Here is a 27322-nt window from a genome sequence, read left to right as displayed (position 1 = left end):
GTTCAAATGAAACGCTGATACCACCTTTGGGAGAAATTGGGGACGACTCCTCAATTCTGCCCTGTCCATATGGAAAATCAGATATGGGCTTTTACAGGACAAAGCCGCCAATTCTGACACACGCCTAGCTGAGGCCAAGGCCAACAGCATGACTACCTTCCACGTGAGATACTTCAATTCCACGGTCTGAAGTGGCTCAAACCAATATGATTTTAGGAAATCCAACACTACGTTGAGATCCCAAGGTGCCACTGGATGCACAAAAGGGGGCTGAATATGCAGCACTCCCTTAACAAACGTCTGAACTTCAGGCAGTGAAGCCAGTTCTTTTTGAAAGAAAATAGACAGGGCCGAAATCTGGACTTTAATGGATCCAATTTTAGGCCCATAGTCACTCCTGACTGTAGGAAGTGCAGAAATCGACCCATCTGAAATTCCTCTGTTGGGGCCTTCATGGCCTCACACCAAGCAACATATTTTCGCCATATGCGGTGATAATGTTTTGCTGTCACATCCTTCCTAGCTTTTATCAGCGTAGGAATGACTTAAACCGGAATGCCCTTTTCCATTAGGATCCGGCGTTCAACCGCCATGCCGTCAAACGCAGCCGCGGTAAGTCTTGGAACAGACAGGGCGCCTGCTGTAGCAGGTCCTGTCGGAGCGACAGAGGCCAAGGGTCCTCTGAGATCATTTCTTGTAGTTCCGGGTACCAAGTTCTTCTTGGCCAATCCGGAACGATGAGTATAGTTCTTACTCCTCTTTCTTATTATCCTCAGTACCTTTGGTATGAGAGGAAGAGGAGGGAACACAAACCGACTGGTACACCCGCGGTGTCACTAGAGCGTCCACAGCTATCGCCTGAGGGTCCCTTGACCTGGCGCAATATCTTTTTAGCTTTTTGTTGAGGCGGGACGCCATCATGTCCACCTGTGGCCTTTCCCAACGATTTACAATCAGCTGGAAGACTTCTGGATGAAGTCCCCACTCTCCCGGGTGGAGGTCGTGCCTACTGAGGAAGTCTGCTTCCCAGTTGTCCACTCCCGGAATGAACACTGCTGACACTGCTATCACGTGATTCTCCGCCCATCTGAGAATTCTTGTGGCTTCTGCCATCGCCATCCTGCTTCTTGTGCCGCCCTGTCTGTTTACATGGGCGACAACCGTGATGTTGTCTGACTGAATCAGCACCGGCTGGTTTTGAAGCAGGGGTTCTGCTTGACTTAGGGCATTGTAAATGGCCCTTCGTTCCAGAATATTTGTGTAGGGAAGTCTCCTGACTCGACCATTGTCCTTGGAAGTTTCTTCCCTGAGTGACTGCCCCCCAACCTCGGAGGCTCGAATCTGCGGCCCTCGAGAAGATGAGCACTCTGCAGCCACCACAGCAGAGACACCCTGGCCCTCGGGGATAGGGTGATCAGCCGATGCATCTGAAGATGCGATCCGGACCACTTGTCTAACAGATCCCACTGATAGATCCTTGCATGGAACCTGCCGAAGGGAATTGCTTTGTAAGAAGCTACCAACTTTCCCAGGACTCGCGTGCAGTGATGCACCGACACCTGTTTTGGTTTCAGGAGGTCTCTGACCAGAGATGACAACTCCCTGGCCTTCTCCTCTGGGAGAAACACCTTCTTCTGTTCTGTGTCCAGAATCATGCCCAAGAACAGCAGACGCGTCGTAGGAACCAGCTGCGACTTTGGGATATTCAGAATCCAGCCGTGCTGTTGTAGCACTTCCTGAGATAGTGCTACTCCGACCAACAATTGCTCCTTGGACCTTGCCTTTATAAGGAGATCGTCCAAGTACGGGATAATTATAACTCCCTTCTTTCGAAGGAGTATCATCATTTCGGCCATTACCTTGGTCCTACAGTCAGGTTTTTCCGCAGAGCCTGGGAAACTACAGCAGCCTGATGTTTGTTAGGGTGCTTGGTGATCCTTCTTGGTTAAGGATTTCTCAAAGGTTTTGGTGCCTGTTCATTCAGTTTTTCAAGCCTGCTGGTTTTTCCCCAGACAGTTGGGACATGGGTCTACAAGTTTCATCTTCTAGAGTCTTGGCTCTGTCAGTCCGTTTTCCTGTGCCAACAGGATCAATTCTCAATCATCTGATCCTTCTCAGGCCTGTCTTCCTGTTCTGTTGATACCCCCAGTTGCTCTGAGGGATGTGTCCTAGGTTCTTCGGGCTGCCCTCTCGGCTCCTTTTGACCCGTTGGACACAGGGCAGCTGCGTTGGCTCCCCTGGTGGACCTTTTCCCCCCTTGCTACTGTTTTCTACAGACAGGGCGGTTCCTTGCACTGGTTGGACTTTTTGCTTTTGGTGTTTTCCAGGGGCATGGTCCTTCGCCCCTTTCCATTGTGACTCCGGTGGTGTCCTCGTTGGTTGTTCTGTTGGCTCTCTGCAGGCCTATGGATGGACATCTGGATGATCACTGTTTGAATTCCCACAGACAGAGCTGGCCAGCATCTCTACAGGCCTGGGCCAGGTTGCTTCATTGCCCATTCGCTGGGCTGCTTTAATGGCGATGGCTATGTCCCCTGCGGGGGTTTTCTGCTCCTCCAGCTGGTTTAGCTTGCAGTTCTTTGGGGGCAGCTTCCGGTGGGGCCCCTGTTGCGCGGCTTGCAGGGAAGTTTCGTGACTTCTGCTCTGACCTTTTGTCAGGTTTTTAGGCTTTGGTCCCCTGGCATCAGGTGTCACCGCCTTCAGGCTTAAGATCCTTTCTGCAGTCCAGGAGCGTCCCCACCCTTGAGTGGACAGCTTTGGGATGTCCCAGTGTAATGAATCCTGTGCCACCTAGTGGACAAAAAAGATAATAGGATTTATTTTCCCTCCCGGACGCACCTGTCCTTTGCGAAGTTCTTCCTAAATGTGGTAGTGTGTGGCCGGTCATCCTATGAGTGTACTGTATCTCCTAGGGGTGATGTGGTTTTCCTGTCTCCTCTTTTCCAGCTCCTGCCCGGGGCTTGCTAACTATAACTGGCAGGCCTTGGACTAGGGGCGGAATATAGGGGACAGGGAGGCTGGGGCATGCTGGGAGAAGAAAGTAACGCTTTGGTGCCTGCCTCACTCACTATCCAGCCTATACCTAGTGTAATGATTCTTATGCCCCATATGGACTCTAAGAAAAAGATTTAACAAGGTAAGAACATAAATCCTATTCACTGAGCCCTGTAACGACATGAATGGCCTCAGAAACAAGCCCATAATACCTTCTGTCTCCTTCCACTACCTGCCTCAGCAGCAGTAATACTGGGGACGAGTGTTCCTGATGTAAATGCAGGTGTTCTGTCTACGTGCCTTCTATGCTTACCCTTGAGTCTTCTGCACACATGGCTACTGTTATGATCAATAAAGGGAGTGTTCTATATTAAATGACTGATTTAGGATATGCTCAGTACTGCGGTCACATTTTTATTTTTTATTTGTTAGTGAATACCATCCCCTACTCCTGTATGTGCATCCTGCTCCCCTTTTCATAAGAAATCTGGTCTTTTGCTTAGCGTTTATCAACTTTCAGTATTTCATTTATTTGCGTGTTCATGTCCTCTTGCAACTTATTGCCTTACTTTAAGGTTACCTTCTGTGCTTCTTAGCCATGTATTAATATCATCTGGCGTAGTTTGTTTGTCACCTTACTGAATGCTGACTGTACATATGTACCAAAAAAAACCAAGTGGCGCTTAACAATCATATAGAATAAAATATTTAATAAAAATACACATTAAATACAATGCAACAACCTCCCGGGGGTGTAAGACAATTATTAAAACATCACAATAATGTTGTGCAGCAGTGTGATAGATCAAAACACCTGATATTTGGTTAGAATACAGGTTGCAAACATGAAAAATAGCCACTGTTGACACACGAGTCTCGGGATTACACAAAAAACAATATGTACACACTTGAAGGTGCAGCTGCAGAATAATTTCCAACTGTGTGACTCACAGTGGCATGCCCACAGGGTGGTACCCGTGACCCGGGTTGGAGTAGATTTGTTCAACAGATATTAGCAATGTACACAGATAGTTGAAAAAAATATATAGAAATATAAATATGGTAAGTGAACCTGTTACCGCTGGGCAGGAGCTTTCGATTCCTGCTCCCTGGTGTTGTCCCGTTAGCCAGGGAGATGATGTACACCAGAGCCTCAGCGGGATGAAGCAGTGTTGTAATATGTGGGAGACTTGATTCGGGCGTCCTCACCGAGACGCTGCTGCATGCGGGAGCTCCGTGTCCCCTTTCACATTGGTCGTTTGCCGATGGAGCCGGAGTGGCAAGGACCCGGCCAGAAGCACCGATCAACAGCCCGTCTGACGCTCGTATCACCCGTCAGTGTGGTAGCGGCTGTGGCTGAGGGCCGCGCGGGGTTGAAGCTGCGGGCTGGGGCGCTTGTACTGCAGCCGTCGGTCTGGTTTCCCGTGCACGGCTCAGATGGAGATGGAAGTACACAGCGGTACCGGTCCTCATGAAATTTCCTGTATTCCTTAACGCGTTTCAACGCCAGCAGGGCGTCTTCCTCAAAAGGAGGGGCGCCCTAGTTTGCACACCATAATTAAGTAATGAGGTGCTACTCTGCTTGAGACTTGATACAGCATACAAGGGGAAAAAAAGTTGCAGGTGCACTATCTCACACTAGCTCAACCTGTAATAACCAAAGGCATTTAGCATAATCCTGGACAGGGCTATGAGCTTACCCACCGCGCCAAGGTAGCCTCTCATTGGGTAAGTCTCTAACACTAACTATAGGAGTTCAGGTCCGGGGGGCAGGACACCCCAGAGCCACCCAGACAGACAACCCCAGGTTATCGCAAGAGTGATACAAATAAAGAGAGGTAGGAGCAGCTACTGCTGCATGTGTGAGTGATGTGAGGAGTAAAAGAAAATTGATGTGAAAGCGTTACATATATATATATAAAACAAACTATAAGTGCCACAGTGTATTGAAATAGTGTTAGACTGCGATGCCCCGGGGACTTCCAGCCTTGGCAGGTACAGGGAGCCCCCCACCCCAGAGAATCCCCCCATTATTGACTATCCTAGTAAACAAATGTAGGAGTCTTACCGCAGTGTGCTCACTCCACATATGTAAGTCAGAGTGCTGGGCTATATAATTAAAATCAGTGAGTGGTGGGTGGGGTAGGGTGCTAAACTAGGCTGAAGGTGTCTCATGCCTTCAAATATATGTATAAATACATAGAATCCGTTACGAAAAGGAGGGGGGCCCTAGTTTGCACACCATAATTAGGTAATGAGGCGCTACTCTGCTTGAGACTTGATACAGTATACAAGGGGAAAAAAGTTGCAAGTGAACTATCTCACACCAGCTCAACCTGTAATAGCCAAAGGCATTTAGCATAATACTGGCCAAGACTATGAGCTTACCCACCCACTTGTATACTATACCCCTGATTCTCCTGGTCACGTTACTGAGTGCTGGTTGTATATGTCCCTGATTCCCCTGGTCACCTTACTGAATGCCGACTGTATATATCCTTGATTTTCCTGGTCATGTTAGAGTGCTGACTGTATATATCCCTGATTCTCCTGGTCACCTTACTGAGTGCTGACTGTATATATCCCTGATTCTCCTGGTCACCTTACTGAGTGCTGACTGTATATATCCCTGATTCTCCTGGTCACCTTAATGAGTGCTGACTGTATATATCCCAGATTCTCCTGGTCTTGTTACTGAGTGCTGACTGTATATATCCCTGATTCTCCTGGTCACATTACTGAGTACTGACTGTATATATCCCTCATTCCCCTGGTCACATTACTTAGTGCTGACTGTCTATATCCCTGATTCTCCTGGTCTTGTTACTGAGTGCTGACTGTATATATCCCTGATTCTCCTGGTCACCTTACTGAGTGCTGACTGTATATAGTCCTGATTCTCCTGGTCTTGTTACTGCGTACTGACTGTATATATCCCTGATTCTCCTGGTCACCTGAGTGCTGACTGTATATATCCCTGATTCTCCTGGTCACCTTACTGAGTGCTGACTGTATATATCCCTGCTTCTCCTGGTCACCTTACTGAGTGCTTACTTTCTTTATCCCTGCTTCTCCTGGTCACCTTACTGAGTGCTGACTGTATATATTCCTGATTCTCCTGGTCTTGTTACTGAGTGCTGACTGTCTATATCCCAGATTCTCCTGGTCTTGTTACTGAGTACTGACTGTATCCCTGATTCTCCTGGTCACATTACTGAGTACTGACTGTATAGATCCCTCATTCCCCTGGTCACATTACTGAGTGCCGACTGTATATATCCCTGATTCTCCTGGTCTTGTTACAGAGTGCTGACTGTATATATCCCTGATTCTCCTGGTCACCTTACTGAGTGCTTGCTGTCTATATCCCAGATTCTCCTGGTCACCTTACTGAGTGCTTACTTTCTTTATCCCTGCTTCTCCTGGTCACCTTACTGAGTGCTGACTGTATATATTCCTGATTCTCCTGGTCTTGTTACTGAGTGCTGACTGTCTATATCCCAGATTCTCCTGGTCACGTTACTGAGTGCTGACTGTATATATCCCTGCTTCTCCTGGTCACCTTAATGAGTGCTGACTGTATATATCCCTGCTTCTCCTGGTCACATTACTGAGTGCTGACTGTATATATCCCTGATTCTCCTGGTCACCTTAATGAGTACTGACTGTATATATCCCTGATTCTCCTGGTCTTGTTACTGAGTACTGACTGTATATATCCCTGATTCTCCTGGTCTTGTTACTGAGGGGTGGTCTTCAGTATGCCGGCGCCGGAATCCCGACAGCTGGCATACTGACACTTTTTCTCCCTCGTGGGGGTCCACGACCCCCTGGAGGGAGAATAAAATAGCGTGGCGCAGCAAGGCGAGCGCAGCGAGTCCGCAAGGGGCTCAATTGCGCTCGCCACGCTGTCGGTATGCCGGCGCCGGTATGCTTGTCGCCAGGGAGCCCGGCTGCCGGCATACCATACTACACCCGTTACTGAGTGCTGACTCTATATATTCCTGATTTTCCTGGTCACATTACTGAATGCTGACTGTATATATCCCTCATTCCCCTGGTCACATTACTGAGTGCTGACTGTATATATCCCTCATTCCCCTGGTCACATTACTGAGTGCTGACTGTATATATCCCTGCTTCTCCTGGTCACATTACTGAGTGCTGACTGTATATATCCCTGCTTCTCCTGGTCTTGTTACTGAGTGCTGACTGTATATATCCCTGATTCTCCTGGTCTTGTTACTGAGTGCTGACTGTATATATCCCTGATTCTCCTGGTCTTGTTACTGAGTGCTGACTGTCTATATCCCTGCTTCTCCTGGTCACATTACTGAGTGCTGACTGTATATATCCCTGATTCTCCTGGTCTTGTTACTGAGTGCTGACTGTCTATATCCCTGCTTCTCCTGGTCACATTACTGAGTGCTGACTGTATATATCCCTGATTCTCCTGGTCACCTTACGGAGTGCTTACTTTCTTTATCCCTGCTTCTCCTGGTCACCTTCCTGAGTGCTGACTATATATCCCTGATTCCCCTGGTCACCTTACTGAGTGCTGACTGTATATATCCCTGATTCTCCTGGTCACCTTACTGAGTGCTTACTTTCTTTATCCCTGCTTCTCCTGGTCACCTTACTGAGTGCTGACTGTATAATGTGATATTCCTGACTTAACTCCCTGCTCTCATGTCTTTATAAAGCAAAACAACAATACTAAAATTGCCCTCCGTACTGGAGACGCCAGGGAACGTTCTTGTGTTCGTTTTTTTTAATTTCTAATTTGTATCACCAATAGTATCGTATAACTACTGTGGCGCTCCTGTACTCTATCCACGTACCACATTGATTGGGTACTTTCACACCCGTGGGATTTAGCTTTCTGCTGAGATAAAGCAATGTAATCCAGCTCACGTGGAGTCACGGTTGTCGTGCAGATTAGCACTGGCACACACGGCGGTTATAGTGTTATTTATTTACATCTGTTTATTAATTCCCCCTGAAGAGGGGCCAGGGTTTGGTTCTGTGAGTGTAGAGGAAATACACGATCACTGACCGTACACTGACACACAACCCAGTGCAGCCAGCCTAGTGGTTGAATCACAGGTCCAGAAAGTTTTAAGTCCCAGGCGTAGGGGGGTATTAAATGATGCATGCATTTTGCTATTGCTTTCTTCATGCTGCTTTTTAGTGCTAGAACGCTTCTAGATGCCTCTAAATAGAGCTGTTCCAAATCTTTTGCATTTGTAATACTGTATGAACATGTCATGAAAATAGTGCCTAAACTAAGCAGCGTCCTTATTGCTTCCATTCTATTGCAAAGTATAAGCTGTGTATGGCATATACTGTCTATTTCAGTTTCGGCTGTGAAGGTGTTAAGCAGAGTTTGGTAGCGGGGTGGCACCGGGTGGTCCTGAGCCGTCACCCATTATCACTGCAGCTCCTACTGTTCAGCCCTCCTTTAAATAGCTTGCACAGGACTGTCATGTGGGGGAGGTGTGTGTGTGTGGGTGGCAGTCAGTTGCCTTAGCAACGACTGGCTCGTTAAAGGATAATAGCAGCTTTGGTACACATGGATGGGAGCAACAAGGGCACCAAGGGGGTCTGACGTGGCCCGGTATTAACCCCTTACATTCTAAAAGCGCTTAGGATTGATGCCTCGTTTTTAGTAAGAGTATGCGGTACTTACCTGTTCCCACATGGTGGCAGTACATAGCATATCGCAAAATACGGAATATTCCGAAATACGGAATTTTTTGAGTGAGAGTGAGATAGTGAAACCTTTGTTTTTTGATGGCTCAATGTACACAAACTTTGTTTAATACACAAAGTTATTAAAAATATTGTATTAAATGACCTTCAGGCTGTGTGTATAAAGTGTATGTGAAACATAAATGAATTGTGTGAATGTACACACACTTTGTTTAATGCACAAAGTTATAAAAAATATTGGCTAAAATTACCATCAGGCTGTGTGTATAAGGTGTATATGTAACATACATGCATTCTGTGCTTAGATTTAGGTAACATCACCATGATATCTCATTATGGTGTGCAATTATTCCAAAATACAGAAAAATCCGATATCCAAAATACCTCTGGTCCCAAGCATTTTGGATAAGGGATACTCAACCTGTATAATTAATATGAGCAGCTCACGTTCAGAACCTCCTGGGCTAACATAACTGAACTGCCTCAGAACACTCTCCACGTGGACATCTATTGGGACTAGTGACCTTTGGTGAGCGGCGTGAGCCACCTTACCTGAAGTGTGGTAAGTGAACGTGTTTGATGTTCTGAACAGTTTAGTTATGCTAACCCAGGAGTCTGAACTATTAAACTGGACATGGGGGCACGCACGGTCTCCTGTAATTGTGTGTGGTTGTAATTATTGCTTGCGAGGTAAGTTGGCTACCTACGTGTTGTATCTTTGCTATGCCCCCAGTACATTTCTCACGCCTGTCTCATTCCCTTAAGGTCCATATGATAACCGGACAGTGTACGAGACCCTGGACATTGGCTGGCAGCTGCTTCGAATCTTTCCCAAGGAGATGCTGAAAAGAATCCCAGCAAGCACCCTGGCAGAATTCTATCCCCGTGATTCCTCTGCAAAACACTGAGAACCCCAGTTACCACCCTCCTACGTTCTGCAGCCACCCCGTTCCCCTCCGATTATGGGCCCCGGTGATGGAGCACGGCAGAAATTGTTTGATATGTGTAAAGTGGAAAGCGTCATAGAACATGAAAATCTATTTTAAAGTGAAATATTTTCCAGGTTAAACAATCTGTAGCTGGGTTTCCTATTGTATGAGGGCTGTATTGGTTGTCCTACACAAGGCTGTGTACTATTGACCATGTGATATCACGGCACTGAGTGTTCCTTTGTTTAGTTCAGGCCTGGAATACCTGATATGTAAGATACTTTAAGATATTAGTAGACTATTTAAATGAAAAAGCCACCCCATAGTCATTATGTGGGTCAGACCTAAAGCGGTGGCAGACTGGTCCTCTCCCAGACACGCTTGTGGCATGTATGTATTTATTATGCAGTGATGCGCACATGGTTTAATGTCACCTCCTCATGAGGGTTTACGTGTCTTTGCTTAGATGCTTCTTCAGGCTGGATATAGAGATACAGTATGAAGTTAGTTCTTATGCTTTAGTCTAGGCTTAGACAACATGTGGCTTAGAAATATAAAGCTAAGCATGTTCTGCCAGACATAGACCATGCTGGGCATTGTAGTGCCACAACCGCTGGAAGGGCCACCAATGCGTACATATGTATTAGGCTATGCATATACTAGTCTGTCCTGGTACTTTTTGGGGGGCTGTGAGGTGTTAGACTGAACTTGGGTTCCTCCTGCCTTTTATGGTCTTGTGTTCTGCTGTCATCTGCCTTTTTCTTCCCTCCACCCACCCACATTAATTTATGTTCCATGTCTAAATCCAGCGCGCTCTCCCGCAGATCTCCAGGCTGCAATTCTCTTACTGTGGGGTTTATTTGGTGTTTGTGAACTTGGTGCAATAGTTTGTTCTGTATTCCATTCCATCTGTCAACGGTGTATACATTTATTGAAGATGATCTAAATAAATATGTAATGTTACAACATGGAGTATTTTACACAAGTGCTTATTGCAGCGCTATGCAGGTCGTGGAGCTTAGTCAGACCTTTTATAGGATCCACTGAGGGAAGCCTGGGGCTCAAATAACCGGCTAGCGGAGCAGAACACAAATTAGGGCTTATACACTGGGTTGTGTCAGCATTGTACATTAGCTGCAGATTTTCCACATTCCCCCTACTCTCATCAAGACACTTCTCCTGCAGCCCTGTACTCATTAACGCAATTACATGAGTGAATATGTCACTCCCACCCCCCACAGTATCGGCATACTGTTCTCCGGTGTCCGTTCCTATGGGGTGCATGGCGTTCTGCCACCACGCTCTTGAATACCCGAAGACCACCTCAGTAAGACATAGATGAAAAGTAAATATATTAATGTACTCTGACCCTCACGAAATTCACCTGGATTTAATGTTTTCTCACTCAATGATATGCATAAACCATTTATTTTATCTGGTCAGAAATACTGTACCTGTGTTTATTATTTATTACCAGTTATTTATATAGCGCACATATTCCGCAGCGCTTTTACAGAGCATATTTGCCCATTCACTTCAGTCCCTGCCCCAGTGGAGCTTACAATCTAGATTCCCTATCACATGTGCACACAGACACATTCACTAGGGTTAATTTTGTTGGGAGCCAATTAACTTACTAGTATATATTTTTCTGCTGCGGGGTACACTGGGCTCCACAAGGAATGGACAATGGGGTGTAGAGTAGGATCTTGATCCGAGGCACAAACAGGCTCAAAGCTTTGACTGTTCCCAGAATGCATAGTGCCGCCTCCTAGATCACCCCGCCTCCCTGCATAGGATCTCCGTTTTGTAGTTGGTGCTGCAGTAGCAGGCACTTAACAGAGGGGCTGCTCCAGGCAGCCCTAAGAAGAGCTTTTTTTTAGGAAAAAAGGGGTGTGGTTCATCAAATCGACAGTGTCTAGGTCGACCACTATAGGTCGACAGTCACTAGGTCGACAGGGTTTCTAGGTCGACATGTGCTAGGTCGACAGGTCTAAAGGTCGACATGAGGATTTTTATTTCTCTGACGTCCTAGTGGATGCTGGGAACTCCGTAAGGACCATGGGGAATAGACGGACTCCGCAGGAGACTGGGCACTCTAAAAGAAAGATTAGGTACTATCTGGTGTGCACTGGCTCCTCCCTCTATGCCCCTCCTCCAGACCTCCGTTAGAATCTGTGCCCGGCCAGAGCTGGGTGCTCCTAGTGGGCTCTCCTGAGCTTGCTAGAAAAGAAAGTATTTGTTAGGTTTTTTATTTTCAGTGAGATCTGCTGGCAACAGACTCACTGCTACGTGGGACCGAGGGGAGAGAAGCAAACCTACCTGCTTGCAGCTGGCTTGTGCTTCTTAGGCTACTGGACACCATTAGCTCCAGAGGGTTCGAACACAGGGCCTGACCTCGATCGTCCGTTCCCGGAGCCTCGCCGCCGTCCCCCTTGCAGAGCCAGAAGACGGAAGAGAAGTGATGAAATCTGCAGCAGAAGACTCCTGTCTTCATTAAGGTAGCGCACAGCACCGCAGCTGTGCGCCATTGCTCCCACAGCACACCACACACTCCGGTCACTGTAGGGTGCAGGACGCTGGGGGGGGGGGGGGGCGCCCTGGGCAGCAATTATAATACCTTTTGGCACTTAAAATACACATAATAAAGTCTGAAAACTGTATGTGTGTAAAACCCCCCGCCATTAAGTTACATAAAACGCGGGACAGAAGCCCGCCGCTGAGGGGGCGGGGCCTTCTTCCTCAGCACACCAGCGCCATTTTCTCTTCACAGCTCCGCTGGAAGCAGCTCCCCAGGCTCTCCCCTGCAGTATCCTGATACAAGAAGGGTAAAAAAGAGAGGGGGGGCACATAAATTTAGGCGCAAATAAGATATTTAAGCAGCTATTGGGTAAATCACTTATTATAAGTGTAAATCCCTGTGTTATATAGCGCTGTGGTGTGTGCTGGCATACTCTCTCTCTGTCTCCCTAAAGGACTTTGTGGGGTCCTGTCCTCAGTCTGAGCATTCCCTGTGTGTGTGCGGTGTGTCGGTACGGCTGTGTCGACATGTTTGATGAGGAGGGTTACGTGGAGGCGGAGCAGGGGCAGATAAGTGTGGTGTCGCCCCCGAAGGGGCCGACACCTGATTGGATGGATATGTGGAAGGTCTTAACCGACAGTGTCAACTCCTTACATAAAAGGTTCGATGACGCAGCAGCCTTGGGACAGCCTGGGTCTCAGCCCGCGCCTGCCCAGGCGACTCAGAAGCCGTCAGGGGCTTATAAACGCCCGCTAGCTCAGATGGTAGACACAGATGTCGACACGGAGTCTGACTCCAGTGTAGATGAGGATGAGACAAATGTACAGTCTACAAAAGCCATCCGGTGCATGATTACTGCAATGAAAGATGTATTGCACATTTCTGATATTAACCCGGTTACCACCAAGAGGGGTATTATGTTTGGGGAGAAAAAGCAGCCAGTGACTTTTCCCCCATCTGATGAATTAAATGATTTGTGTGAAGAAGCGTGGAGTTCCCCTGATAAGAAACTAGTGATTTCTAAGAGGTTACTGATGGCGTACCCTTTCCCGCCAACGGATAGGTTACGTTGGGAAACATCCCCTTATGGTGGACAAGGAGCTAACACGCTTATCTAAAAGGGTGGCACTGCTGTCTCAGGATACGGCCGCCCTAAAGGAGCCTGCGGATAGAAAGCAGGAAGCTATCCTGAAGTCTGTGTATACACACTCTGGTACTCTACTGAGACCTGCTATTGCTTCAGCCTGGATGTGTAGTGCTGCATCAGCATATGCTGATACCCTGTCAGACAACATTGATTCCCTCGACAGGGATACTGTTTTGCTAACCATCGAACATATAAAAGACGTCGTCTTATAAATGCGGGATGCCCAGAGGGACATTTGCCTGCTGGCATCTAGAATTAATGCAATGTCCATTTCTGCCAGGAGAGTATTATGGACTCGGCAGTGGACAGGTGATGCTGATTCTAAAAAACACATGGAGGTTTTGCCTTATAAGGGTGAGGAATTGTTTGGGGACGGTCTCTCGGACCTCGTATCCACAGCAACTGCTGGGAAGTCGACTTTTTTACCTCAGGTTCCCTCACAGCCTAAGAAAGCATCGTATTATCAAGTGCAGTCCTTTCGGCCTCAGAAAGGCAAGCGGGTCAGAGGAGCATCCTTTTTGGCCAGAGGCAAGGGTAGAGGAAAGAAGCTGCACCAGGCAGCCAGTTCCCAGGAACAAAAATCCTCCCCTGCTTCCACTAAGTCCACCGCATGACGTTGGGGCTCCACAGGCGGAGCCAGGTGCGGTGGGGGCGCGTCTCCGAAACTTCAGCAACCAGTGGGTTCGCTCACAAGTGGATCTCTGGGCTGTACAAATTGTATCTCAGGGATACAAGCTGGAGTTCGAGGCGACTCCCCCTCGCCGTTACCTCAAATCAGCCTTGCCAGCTGCTCCCAGGGAAAGGGAGGTAGTACTGGCGGCAATTCACAAGCTGTACCTTCAGCAGGTGATAATCAAGGTCCCCCTCCTTCAACAGGGCAGGGGTTACTATTCCACAATGTTTGTGGTACCGAAACCGGACGGTTCGGTGAGACCTATTCTGAATTTAAAATCCTTGAACACTTATATAAAGAAGTTCAAGTTCAAAATGGAATCGCTCAGGGCGGTTATTGCAAGCCTGGAAGAGGGGGATTTTATGGTGTCGCTGGACATCAAGGATGCTTACTTGCATGTCCCCATTTACCCACCTCACCAGGAATACCTCAGGTTTGTGGTACAGGACTGTCATTACCAATTCCAGACGTTGCCGTTTGGTCTCCACGGCACCGAGAATATTTACTAAGGTAATGGCCGAAATGATGATACTCCTTCGGAAGAAGGGAGTTATAATTATCCCGTACTTGGACGATCTCCTCATAAAGGCGAGGTCCAGAGAGCAGTTGTTGGTCAGCGTAGCACTCTCTCTCAGGAAGTGTTGCAACAGCACGGCTGGATTCTGAATATCCCAAAGTCGCAGCTGATTCCTGCGACGCGTCTGCTTTTCCTGGGCATGATTCTGGACACAGAACAGAAGAAGGTGTTTCTCCCGGTGGAGAAGGCCCAGGAATTGTCATCTCTGGTCAGGGACCTCCTGAAACCAAAACAGGTGTCGGTGCATCACTGCACGCGAGTCCTGGGAAAGATGGTGGCTTCTTACGAAGCAATTCCCTTCGGCAGGTTCCATGCAAGGATCTTTCAGTGGGATCTGTTGGACAAATGGTCCGGATCGCATCTTCAGATGCATCGGTTGATCACCCTGTCCCCAAGGGCCAGGGTGTCTCTGCTGTGGTGGCTGCAGAGTGCTCATCTTCTCGAGGGCCGCAGGTTCGGCATACAGGACTGGGTCCTGGTGACCACGGATGCAAGCCTCACTGAAAATAAAAAACCTAACAAATACTTTCTTTTCTGGGAAGCTCAGGAGAGCCCCTAGGGTGCATCCAGCTCTGGCCGGGCACAGATACTAACTAACTGAGGTCTGGAGGAGGGGCATAGAGGGAGGAGCCAGTGCACACCAGATATAGTACCTAATCTTTCTTTTAAGAGTGCCCAGTCTCCTGCGGAGCCCGTCTATACCCCATGGTCCTTACGGAGTACCCAGCATCCACTACGGACTACGAGAAATAGAATTACCGGTGAGTAAATTCTTATTTTTTTAGTGAGTGTTAGTTAAGAAAGAGTGCACTTAGTCAGGGTTTCCTAGTACAATTACCCTGTGATATACATCCAGTTCTTACTGTGTACTGTTATATCTATTGTTATATAGCTGTGTAAGCTAGTCCAGTGCAGTATTATTGTTAGTAATAACCTCTGCATTGTACAAACTGACTATTTGTGTGTGCATTTGATAGCTGAGTGTTATCCATTTCGTGTCTTTCACTCAACCTGCTATCCCTATATTCTATAACCTGAGGGGGCTTGGTGCGTCAGGTTTTATCTAATATAGGATTTTCACAAAGATATACTGTATTACGTATTTCACATACGTTCTAGAGGATGCTGGGGACTCCGTAAGGACCATGGGGTATATAGACGGGATCTGCAGGAGACATGGGCACACTATAAGACTTTGAATGGGTGTGAACTGGCTCCTCCCTCTATGCCCCTCCTCCAGACCTCAGTTAGACTTTGTGCCCAGGAGAGACTGGTCACACACTAGGGGAGCTCTACTGAGTTTCTCTAAAAGACTTTAAGGCCCGTACACACTGGTCGATGTATCGGCCGTTCTCTTGAACGGCCGATACATCGCGGGACTGTCTGTACAGTGTGTACGAGCGATACGTCTGTGAACTCCGTCGTTCACAGACTTATCGCGTCGGCCGCGCAGCACAGCCGACAGCCAATATATCTAACGATATATTGGCCCGTCGCTGTGTGTGTACGGGGCGGTCGTCCGACCGCCCGTACACATGCTGCGGCGGCCGGCGGTGATTGACAGGTGAACTGGGCGGGCGCGAGCGCCCGCCCAGTTCATGACGTCAGTCCCCCGACGGATCGGGCTGTGTGTATGCACAGCACACTGCCCGATCCGTACATAGATATATCTGCAGATCAATTGATCTGCAGATATATCTACTAGTGTGTACCCACCTTTAGGTTTTTTATTTTCAGGGAGACCTGCTGGCTACAGGCTCCCTGCTTCGTGGGACTGAGGGGAGAGAAGTCAGACCTACTTCTACTTAGTTAAGGGCTCTGCTTCTTAGGCTACTGGACACCATTAGCTCCAGAGGGTTTGATCACTTGGTGCGCCGTCACCCCCCTCACAGAAGCCAGAAGAAAGAAGCCGGGTGAGTATGCAGAAGACAGACTCCAGTAACGAGGTACAGCGCAGCGCTCCATGCTCCCACACACTTCACCAACGGCACTCACAGGGTGCAGGGCGCTGGGGGGGGAGCACCCTGGGCAGCATGTTACTGGGTCTGGGAAGCTGGCAAAAGGCTTTTCGGTGCCTCGGCACCGTTTTTCAGACCCCCGCCGGCATTTTTTATTTTTCAAATTTTAGCGGGCTGAAGCGCCCCGAGAAGGGGCTGGGCTTAGCCGCACAGCTCACCAGCGCCATTTTCTCTCATCCACGCAGCTGCAGAGAACGCTGGCCCGGGACCTCCAAGCTCCACTACAAGTAACAGGGAGCTAATCGGGGGAAGGGGGGGGGGGGGGGGCATGCACACAGTTATTGATAAATAATTATTGTTTTCCATAGCAGCGCTTTCAACATATATTGTGTTCTGGGATATATGGGCGCTGGGGTGTGAGCTGGCATACTCCCTCTGTGTTTCTCTATCTAGGCTTCCTTGTGGGTCTGTCCCCTAGCTGAGGCGGGGTGTGTGTGTCGGTGTGTCGATACTCCGTGTCGGCATGTCTGAGGCTGAGTGTTATGGAGGTTGCTGGGGGAGCAGATGTGGGTCTGGAGTTGGCCCTGTCGACGCAGCCGACACCAGATTTACTTACAATGTTAAGTATGCTTAATACAAATGTGGCCTCTTTGTCTAAAAGGTTGGATAAATCGGAGTCTCAGACTCAGGTATGGAGGAAATCCATGGAGGATGCTTTGTCTCAGGTGCAAACCCCATCAGGGTCGCAAAAGCGGCCTTTTACTCAGTTGGTAGATACGGATACCGACACGGATTCTGATTCAGATGTCGACTTCACTGAGGCTGCTTTACATCCACGGTTCGTTGAGTATTCAGTACATGATTGTGGCTATAAAAGATGTTTTACAAATTTCTGACAAACCTGCGGTGCAGGCAACAAGGATTTGCTTGTTCAAAGGGGAAAAAACCTGAGGTGAAGTTTCCCCCCTCTCATGAAATGAGTACTCTGCGAAAAGGTTTGGGAGTCGCCGGATAAGAGGTGGCAGATTCCCAAGAGAATTTACATGGCGTATCCTTTTCCCTCTGACAGGGAAAAATGGGAGTCGTCTCCAAATGTCGACAAGGCTCTATCCCGCTTGTTTAAGAAGGTGGCGCTTCCGTCCCCTGACACGGCAGCTCTCAAGGATCCGGCGGATCGCAAGCTGGAGACGTCTCTGAAGTCCATTTTCGCTAATACGGGTGCATTGCTCAGACCTGCTGTGGCGTCGGTATGGGTGAGTAGTGCTATTGCTACATGGGCTGAGAATTTAGCTGCTGATATGGATATGCTTGATAAAGATAATGTTCTTTTAACTCTTGGTTATATCAAGGACGCTGCAGATTTCTCTCATTCCAAAGGTACTGGGAATCATTCGACGAGCAAGAGTGCAAGCGATTCTTGTCGTTCCAGATTGGCCAAGAAGGGCCTGGTATCCAGATCTTCAGGAATTACTTGTGGAAGATCCTTGGCCGCTCCCTCTAAGAGAGGACCTGTTATTGCAGGGACCATGCGTGTTTCCAGACATACCGCGGCTGCGTTTGACGGCATGGAAGTTGAGCGCCAAATCTTAGCTCAGAAAGGTATCCCTGGGGAGGTCATTCCCACTCTCAAGGCGAGGAAGGAAGATACGGCGAAACATTATCACCGTATTTGGAGAAAGTATGTTTCGTAGTGTGAGACTAAAGCTGCTCCTGCGGAAAAATTTCACTTGAGTCGGTTTCTCCATTTTTTGCAGGCAGGCGTCGATGCCGGCCTGAAATTGGGTTCCATCAAGGTGCAGATTTCGGCTTTATCTATCTTCTTTCAGAAGGAATTGGCTGTTCTCCCTGAGGTTCAGACTTTTGTGAAGGGAGTAATGCATATCCATCCTCCGTTTGTGCCCCCGGTGGCACCATGGAATCTTGACGTGGTCTTACAGTTTCTTATGTCTTCCTGGTTTGAACCTTTGCGTAAGGTTTAGTTAAAGTTTCTCACTTGGAAGGTGGTTATGCTGTTGGCTCTGCCATCTGCCAGGCGGGTAAAGCAAAAAGAAAGGCTGCGCAATGTACCAGGGAAAAGATGAGAGCCGACGTTAAAAATAATTAATTTATTGACCATAAGCACTAAATAAAAACAGACTATTGCAATGACAATTGAATATAATAGATACTATATATATATATATATATATATATATATATATATATATATATATATATATATATATATATATATATATATAGTGTGTATTATATGGTTGAGTACACCTTGAATGGTACTGATGTAGTAGTTATAATAAAATGAAGCAGCTTGTATAGATTGGCTTGGTAAAAGTCACTCACATGGATTATCACTTATAATGGCGCTTGTAAATACCAAACGACAGAGCGGTCCCAAATAAAGCACAAAGTTCTCGTCAAAGTGCTGGATCGGTAAAGTAAATACCTCTCCTGTGGGCTGGTCCAAGACCGGGCGTCCCCGGTCGTTTAGTCCTGCGTTGCCCACTAATGCTATGCAGCAAGGAGATGAAGGGATCTGCCGGGCTGGTAGAGCGGGTGAGAGCCGCGTGCTGGTGTGAGCGGCTTTGCGGAGAGCAAAAAAGCAGTACACAGGTCCCGTTTGAATCACGGCAAGTTGCTTCAGATGTGGATACCTGGATCAAGGTGTATTAGGGAGGCGGAGTCCTAACGCGTTTCGTCACGTATCACGTGACTTTATCAAAGGTATATTCCTGCCTCTGAACTGAACAGTATTTAAAGCCAAAAGGCCAATGGTGCACAGGTGTATATAATCAATTATTAAGCAAGAATTAATTAAAACATTGTTATATATTAAAAACGTCGGCACACACTAAAATGCCTCATGTATATAACAGAGACAGTTTAGTAATATTCACAGAAAATTATTATAGAGAATATACTAAAGTCTATTAAATAAATACAGGCTCATATCAAAATAGAAGTACAATATAGACAACCAATAGTCGTAACACATAATTAGAGGTGCATATACAGACAATATAACTAATTAAATGTCTCAAAGGGCTGCATCTTACAGAAATTTGATTACATAAAGGTGAATGAGAATCATAAACAAACGGTATTACGTTATACCCAAAATGATATACAGATCTTTTACTCTCACTTGAGTGATCCTTTGTGGCTATATATAAATATTTTTACATATACATAAATAACCTGGGAAATATAATGTTAAACAACATAAAAAAGAAAATACAAAAATAAAGAAAAATAATTTAAATTTATATCGGACCAAGATCCGAACTCGGGTCACTGTCTGTATAGAACAGTCACCAAACCTCCTGAGCCACTGGACTGCTCATTGCGGCATAGGTAAAATAGAGTATTCTAGCAATGAGACCTAATGTCAAGCTCTAGACTAGACATGTCAAACCGCTTATTTCTCTAACGTCCTAGAGGATGCTGGGACTCCGTAAGGACCATGGGGAATAGACGGCTCCACAGGAGACATGGGCACTTTAAGAAAGACATTAGACTCTGGGTGTGCACTGGCTCCTCCCTCTATGCCCCTCCTCCAGACCTCAGTTTTAGACTGTGCCCAGAGGTAGATGGGTGCACTGCATGGAGCTCTCCTGAGTTTCCTGCTAAGAAAGCATTTTGTTAGGTTTTTTCTTATTTTCAGGGAGCTCTGCTGGCAACAGACTCCCTGCATCGAGGGACTGAGGAGAGAGGAGCAGACCTACTTAAATGTTAGGCTGTGCTTCTCGGCTACTGGACACCATTAGCTCCAGAGTGAGTGGAACACAGGTTCATCCTGGGCGTTCATCCCAGAGCCAGAAGAAACGAAGAAAGAAGATACTGAGGCGGCAGAAGCCCTCGGGTGCTTCACTGAGATAACGCACTGCAGCTGTGCGTCATTGCTCCCATATTTTATTAAGTTTGAGCGGGACAGAAGCCCGTCGCCGAGGGGGAGGGGCTTCTCCCTCAGCATTCACCAGCGCCATTTTCTCTCCACATCTTCGCTGAGAGGAAGCTCCCCGGACTCTCCCCTGCTTGACACACGGTGAAAGAGGGTTTTAAAGTAGAGGGGGGGCACATAATTGGCGATTATACATTACAGCAGCGCTACTGGGTAAACATTCTGTGTTTTTCTCCGGGGTCATATAGCGCTGGGGTGTGTGCTGGCATACTCTCTCTCTGTCTCTCCAAAGGGCCTAAAGGGGAACCTGTCTTCAGAAAAGAGTTTCCCTGTGTGTGTGGGGTGTGTTGGTACGCGTGTGTCGACATGTTTGACGATGAAGTCTCGCCTAAGGAGGAAGGGGGAGTGCATGATTGTCAGGTCGCCGTCGGCAACGCCGACACCGGACTGGATGGATATGTGGAATGTCTTGAATGCTAATGTAAATTTATTGCATAAGAGATTAGACAAGACTAAGGCTAGGGATCAGTCAAGTAGTCAGACCATGCCTGTCCCAGTGGCACCGGGACCTTCTGGGTCTCAGAAACGCACATTATCCCAGATCACTGACACGGATACTGACACGGATTCAGATTCCAGTGTCGACTATGAGGATGCAAAATTACAGCCAAAAGTGGCTAAAGGTATTCGTTACATGATCATTGCTATTAAAGAGGTTTTGCATATTACTGAGGAACCCCCTGTCCCTGACACGAGGGTACACATGTGTAAAGAGAAAAAGCCTGAGATCACCTTTCCGTCCTCATTTGAGCTAAGCGAATTGTGCGAAAAGGCTTGGGAATCTCCAGACAGGAGGCTACAAGTTCCCAAAAGGATTCTTATGGCGTTTCCCTTCCCACAAAAGGACAGGATACGATGGGAATCTTCGCCTAAAGTAGACTAGGTGTTGACGCGCTTATCCAAGAAGGTGGCACTGCCTTCCGAGGATACTGCTACCCTCAAGGAGCCTGCGGATCGTAAGCAGGAAGTTACCATGAAGTACATTTACACACATTCTGGTACTATTGTTAGGCCGGCTATGGCGTCGGCCTGGGTTTGTAGTGCTGTCGCAGCATGGACAGATTCCTTGTCTACGGAGATTGAGATCCTAGACAAGGATACCATTCTAATGACCCTAGTGCATATCAAGGATGCTACATTATATTTCTCTATCGTCCTAGTGGATGCTGGGGTTCCTGAAAGGACCATGGGGAATAGCGGCTCCGCAGGAGACAGGGCACAAAAGTAAAGCTTTCCGATCAGGTGGTGTGCACTGGCTCCTCCCCCTATGACCCTCCTCCAAGCCAGTTAGATTTTTGTGCCCGGCCGAGAAGGGTGCAATCTAGGTGGCTCTCCTAAAGAGCTGCTTAGAAAAGTTTAGCTTAGGTTTTTTATTTTACAGTGAGTCCTGCTGGCAACAGGATCACTGCAACGAGGGACTTAGGGGAGAAGAAGTGAACTCACCTGCGTGCAGGATGGATTGGCTTCTTGGCTACTGGACATCAGCTCCAGAGGGACAGCCTGTATCACAGGTACAGCCTGGATGGTCACCGGAGCCTTGCCGCCGGCCCCCTTGCAGATGCTGAAGTAAGAAGAGGTCCAGAATCGGCGGCAGAAGACTCCTCAGTCTTCTAAAGGTAGCGCACAGCACTGCAGCTGTGCGCCATTTTCCTCTCAGCACACTTCACACGGCAGTCACTGAGGGTGCAGGGCGCTGGGAGGGGGGCGCCCTGGGAGGCAAATGAATACCTATTTTGGCTAAAAATACCTCACATATAGCCTCCGGAGGCTATATGGAGATATTTAACCCCTGCCAGAATCCGTTAAGAGCGGGAGACGAGGCTGCCGAAAAAGGGGCGGGGCCTATCTCCTCAGCACACTGCGCCATTTTCCCTCACAGAAAGGCTGGAGGGAAGGCTCCCAGGCTCTCCCCTGCACTGCACTACAGAAACAGGGTTAAAACAGAGAGGGGGGGCACTAATTTGGCGTTAGAAATATATAAAAAAAAAAGATGCTATAAGGGAAAACACTTATATAAGGTTGTCCCTATATAATTATAGCGTTTTTGGTGTGTGCTGGTAAACTCTCCCTCTGTCTCTCCAAAGGGCTAGTGGGTCCTGTCCTCTATCAGAGCATTCCCTGTGTGTGTGCTGTGTGTCGGTACGTGTGTGTCGACATGTATGAGGACGATGTTGGTGAGGAGGCGGAGCAATTGCCTGTAATGGTGATGTCACTCTCTAGGGAGTCGACACCGGAATGGATGGCTTATTTAGGGAATTACGTGATAATGTCAACACGCTGCAAGGTCGGTTGACGACATGAGACGGCCGACAAACAATTAGTACTGGTCCAGACGTCTCAAAAACACCGTCAGGGGTTTTAAAACGCCCGTTTACTTTAGTCGGTCGACACAGACAGGGACACTGAATCCAGTGTCGACGGTGAATAAACAAACGTATTCCTTATTAGGGCCTCACGTTAAAGGCAATGAAGGAGGTGTTACATATTTCTGATACTACAAGTACCACAAAAGAGGGTATTATGTGGGATGTGAAAAAACTACCGCAGTTTTTCCTGAATCAGATAAATTAAATAAAGTGTGTGATGATGCGTGGGTTCCCCCCGATAGAAAATTATGGGCAGTATACCCTTTCCCGCCAGAAGTTAGGGCGCGTTGGGAAACACCCCTTAGGGTGGATAAGGCGCTCACACGCTTATCAAAACAAGTGGCGGTACCGTCTATAGATAGGGCCGTCCTCAAGGACCAGCTGACAGGAGGCTGGAAAATATCATAAAAAGTATATACACACATACTGGTGTTATACTGCGACCAGCGATCGCCTCAGCCGGGATGTGCAGAGCTGGGGTGGCTTGGTCGGATTCCCTGACTAAAAATATTGATACCCTTGACAGGGACAGTATTTTATTGACTATAGAGCATTTAAAGGATGCATTTCTATATATGTGAGATGCACAGAGGGATATTTGCACTCTGGCATCAAGAGTAAATGCGATGTCCATATCTGCCAGAAGATGTTATGGACACGACAGTGGTCAGGTGATGCAGATTCCAAACGGCACAAAGGTGTATTGCCGTATAAAGGAAGAGGAGTTATTTGGGGTCGGTCCATCGGACCTGGTGGCCACGGCAACTGCTGGAAAATCCGCCGTTTTTACCCTAAGTCACATCTCTGCAGAAAAAGACACCGTCTTTTCAGCCTCAGTCCTTTCGTCCCTATAAGATCATATCTGCCCAGGGATAGAGGAAAGGGAAAAAGACTGCAGCAGGCAGCCCATTCCCAGGAACAGAAGCGTTCCACCGCTTCTGACAAGTTCTCAGCATGGCGCTGAGACCGTACAGGACCCCTGGATCCTACAAGTAGTATCCCAGGGGTACAGATTGGAATGTCGAGACGTTTCCCCTTCGCAGGCTCCTGAAGTCTGCTTTACCAAGGTCTCCCTCCGACAAGGAGGCAGTATGGGAAAAAATTCACAAGCTGTATTCCCAGCAGGTGATAATTAAATTACCCCTCCTACTACAAGAAAAGGGGTATTATTCCACACTATATTGTGGTACTGAAGCCAGAAGGCTAGGTGAGACTTATTCTAAAAAAATTTTTGAACACTTACAAAGGTTCAAATCAAGATGGAGTCACTCAGAGCAGTGATAACGAACCAGGAAGAAGGGGACTATATAGTGTCCCGGGACATCAGGGATGCTTACCTCTATGTCCCAAATTTGCCCTTCTCACTAAGGGTACCTCAGGTTCATGGTGCAGAACTGTCACTATCAGTTTCAGACGCTGCCGTTTGGATTGTCCACGGCACCCCGGGTCTTTACCAAGGTAATGGCCGAAATGATGATTCTTCTTCGAAGAAAAGGCGTCTTAATTATCCCTTACTTGGGCGATCTCCTGATAAGGGCATAGTCCAGGGAACAGTTGGAGGTCGGAGTAGCACTATCTCGGATACTGCTACAACAGCACGGGTGGATTCTAAATATTCCAAAATCGCAGCTGATCCCGACGACACGTCTGCTGTGCCTAGGGATGATTCTGGACACAGTCCAGAAAAAGGTGTTTCTCCTGGAAGAGAAAGCCAGGGAGTTATCCGAGCTAGTCAGGAACCTCCTAAAAACAGTGCATCATTGCACAAGGGTACTGGTAAAAAATGGTGGCTTCCTACGAAGCAATTCCATTCGGCAGATTTCACGCAAGAACTTTTCAGTGGGATCTGCTGGACAAATGGTCCGGATCGCATCTTCAGATGCATCAGCGGATAACCCTATATCCAAGGACAAGGGTGTCTCTCCTGTGGTGGTTATAGAGTGCTCATCTTCTAGAGGGCCGCAGATTCGGCATTCAGGATTGGATGCTGGTGACCACGGAGCCCAGCCCGAGAGGCTGGGGAGCAGTCACACAAGGAAAAAATTTCCAGGGAGTGTGATCAAGTCTGGAGACTTTTCTCCACATAAATATACTGGAGCTAAGGGTAAATTTATAATGCTCTAAGCTTAGCAAGACCTCTGCTTCAAGGTCAGCCGGTATTGATCCAGTGGGAAAAACATCACGGCAGTCGCCCACGTAAACAGACAGGGCGACACAAGAAGCAGGAGGGCAATGGCAAAAACTGCAAGAACTTTTCGCTGGGCGGAAAATCATGTGATAGCACTGTCAGCAGTGTTTCATCCCGGGAATGGAAACTGGGAAGCAGACTTCCTCAGCAGGCACGACCTCCACCCGGGAGAGTGGAAACTTCATCGGGAAGTTTTTTCCACATGATTGTAAACCGTTGGGAAATACCAAAGGTGGACATGATGGCGTCCCGTCTGAACAAAAAACGGGACAGGTATTGCGCCAGGTCAAGAGACCCTCAGGCAATAGCTGTGGACGTTCTGGTAACACCGTGGGTGTACCAGTCGGTGTATGTGTTCCCTCCTCTGCTTCTCATACCTAAGGTGCTGAGAATTATAAGACGTAGAGGAGTAAGAACTATACTCATGGCTCCGGATTGGCCAAGAAGGACTTGGTACCCGGAACTTCAAGAGATGCTTACAGAGGTCTTATGGCCTCTGCCGCTAAGAAGGGACTTGCTTCAGCAAGTACCATGTCTGTTCCAAGACTTACCGCAGCTGCGTTTGTCGGCATGGCGGTGGAAAGCCGGATCCTAAGGGAAAAAGGCATTCCGGAAGAGGTCATTCCTACCCTGGTCAAAGCCAGAAAGGAGGTGACCGCAAAACATTATCACCACATGTGGCGAAAATATGTTGCGTGGTGTGAGGCCAGGAAGGCCCCACAAAGAATTTTCAACTCGGTCGTTTCCTGCATTTCCTGCAAACAGGAGTGTCTATGGGCCTCAAATTGGGGTCCATTAAGGTTCAAATTTCGGCCCTGTCGATTTTCTTCCAGAAAGAATTGGCTTCAGTTCCTGAAGTCCAGAAGTTTGTCAAGGGAGTATTGCATATACAACCCCCTTTTGTGCCTCCAGTGGCACTGTGGGATCTCAACGTAGTTCTGGGATTCCTCAAATCACATTGGTTTAAAACCAGTCAAATCTGTGGATTTGAAGCATCTCACATGAAAAGTGACCATGCTCTTGGCCCTGGCCTGGACCAGGCGAGTGTCAAATTGGTGGTTTTTTCTCAAAAAAGCCCATATCTGTTTGTCCATTCGGACAGGGCAGAGCTGCGGACTCGTCCCCAGTTCTCTACCTAAGGTGGTGTCAGTGTTTCACCTGAACCAGCTTATTGTGGTGCCTTGCACCTACTAGGGACTTGGAGGACTCCAAGTTGCTAGATGTTGTCAGGGCCCTGAAAATATGTTCCAGGACGGCTGGAGTCAGGAAAACTGACTTGCTGTTATCCTGTATGCACCCAACAAACTGGGTGCTCTTGCTTCTAAGCAGACTATTGCTAGTTGGATGTGTAATACAATTCAGCTTGCACATTCTGTGGCAGGCCTGCCACAGCCAAAATATGTAAATGCCCATTCCACAAGGAAGGTGGGCTCATCTTGGGCGGCTGCCCGAGGGGTCTCGGCTTTACAACTTTGCCGAGCAGCTACTTGGTCAGGGGCAAACACGTTTGCTAAATTCTACAAATTTGATACCCTGGCTAAGGAGGACCTGGAGTTCTCTCATTCGGTGCTGCAGAGTCATCCGCACTCTCCCGCCCGTTTGGGAGCTTTGGTATAATCCCCATGGTCCTTTCAGGAACCCCAGCATCCACTAGGACGATAGAGAAAATAAGAATTTACTTACCGATAATTCTATTTCTCGGAGTCCGTAGTGGATGCTGGGCGCCCATCCCAAGTGCGGATTATCTGCAATACTTGTACATAGTTACAAAAATCGGGTTATTATTGTTGTGAGCCATCTTTTCAGAGGCTCCGCTGTTATCATACTGTTAACTGGGTTTAGATCACAAGTTGTACGGTGTGATTGGTGTGGCTGGTATGAGTCTTACCCGGGATTCAAAATTCCTCCCTTATTGTGTACGCTCGTCCGGGCACAGTACCTAACTGGCTTGGAGGAGGGTCATAGGGGGAGGAGCCAGTGCACACCACCTGATCGGAAAGCTTTACTTTTGTGCCCTGTCTCCTGCGGAGCCGCTATTCCCCATGGTCCTTTCAGGAACCCCAGCATCCACTACGGACTCCGAGAAATAGAATTATCGGTAAGTAAATTCTTATTATGAGGGATGCTCAAAGAGACATTTGTTTACTAAGCTCCAGAATAAATGCTATGTTTATTTCTGCTAGGCGACTCTTGTGGACCCCAAGTGGACGGGGGATGCCGACTCGAAGCGGCATATGGAGTCGTTGCCTTACAAGGGGGAGGAGTTGTTTAGAGAAGGCCTCTCGGACCTTGTCTCTAC

General features: G+C 47.8%; 1 protein-coding gene across 1 annotated transcript in view; it reads left to right on the top strand.

Annotated features, from left to right (window-relative positions):
• ATP6V1B2 (ATPase H+ transporting V1 subunit B2) overlaps positions 1 to 10603 on the top strand; it is a 141986-nt gene extending 131383 nt beyond the window's left edge. Inside the window, exon 14 of the mRNA XM_063931832.1 lies at positions 9472 to 10603. Coding sequence (XP_063787902.1) covers positions 9472 to 9614 — 143 coding nt within the window. The 3' untranslated portion in view covers positions 9615 to 10603. The remainder of the gene's footprint in view (positions 1 to 9471) is intronic.
• Positions 10604 to 27322: the final 16719 nt, after the last annotated feature.

This window comes from Pseudophryne corroboree, chromosome 6, assembly GCF_028390025.1.
Source record: "Pseudophryne corroboree isolate aPseCor3 chromosome 6, aPseCor3.hap2, whole genome shotgun sequence".
NCBI lineage: Eukaryota > Metazoa > Chordata > Amphibia > Anura > Myobatrachidae > Pseudophryne > Pseudophryne corroboree.
This window is presented reverse-complemented; position numbering and strand designations above follow the sequence as displayed.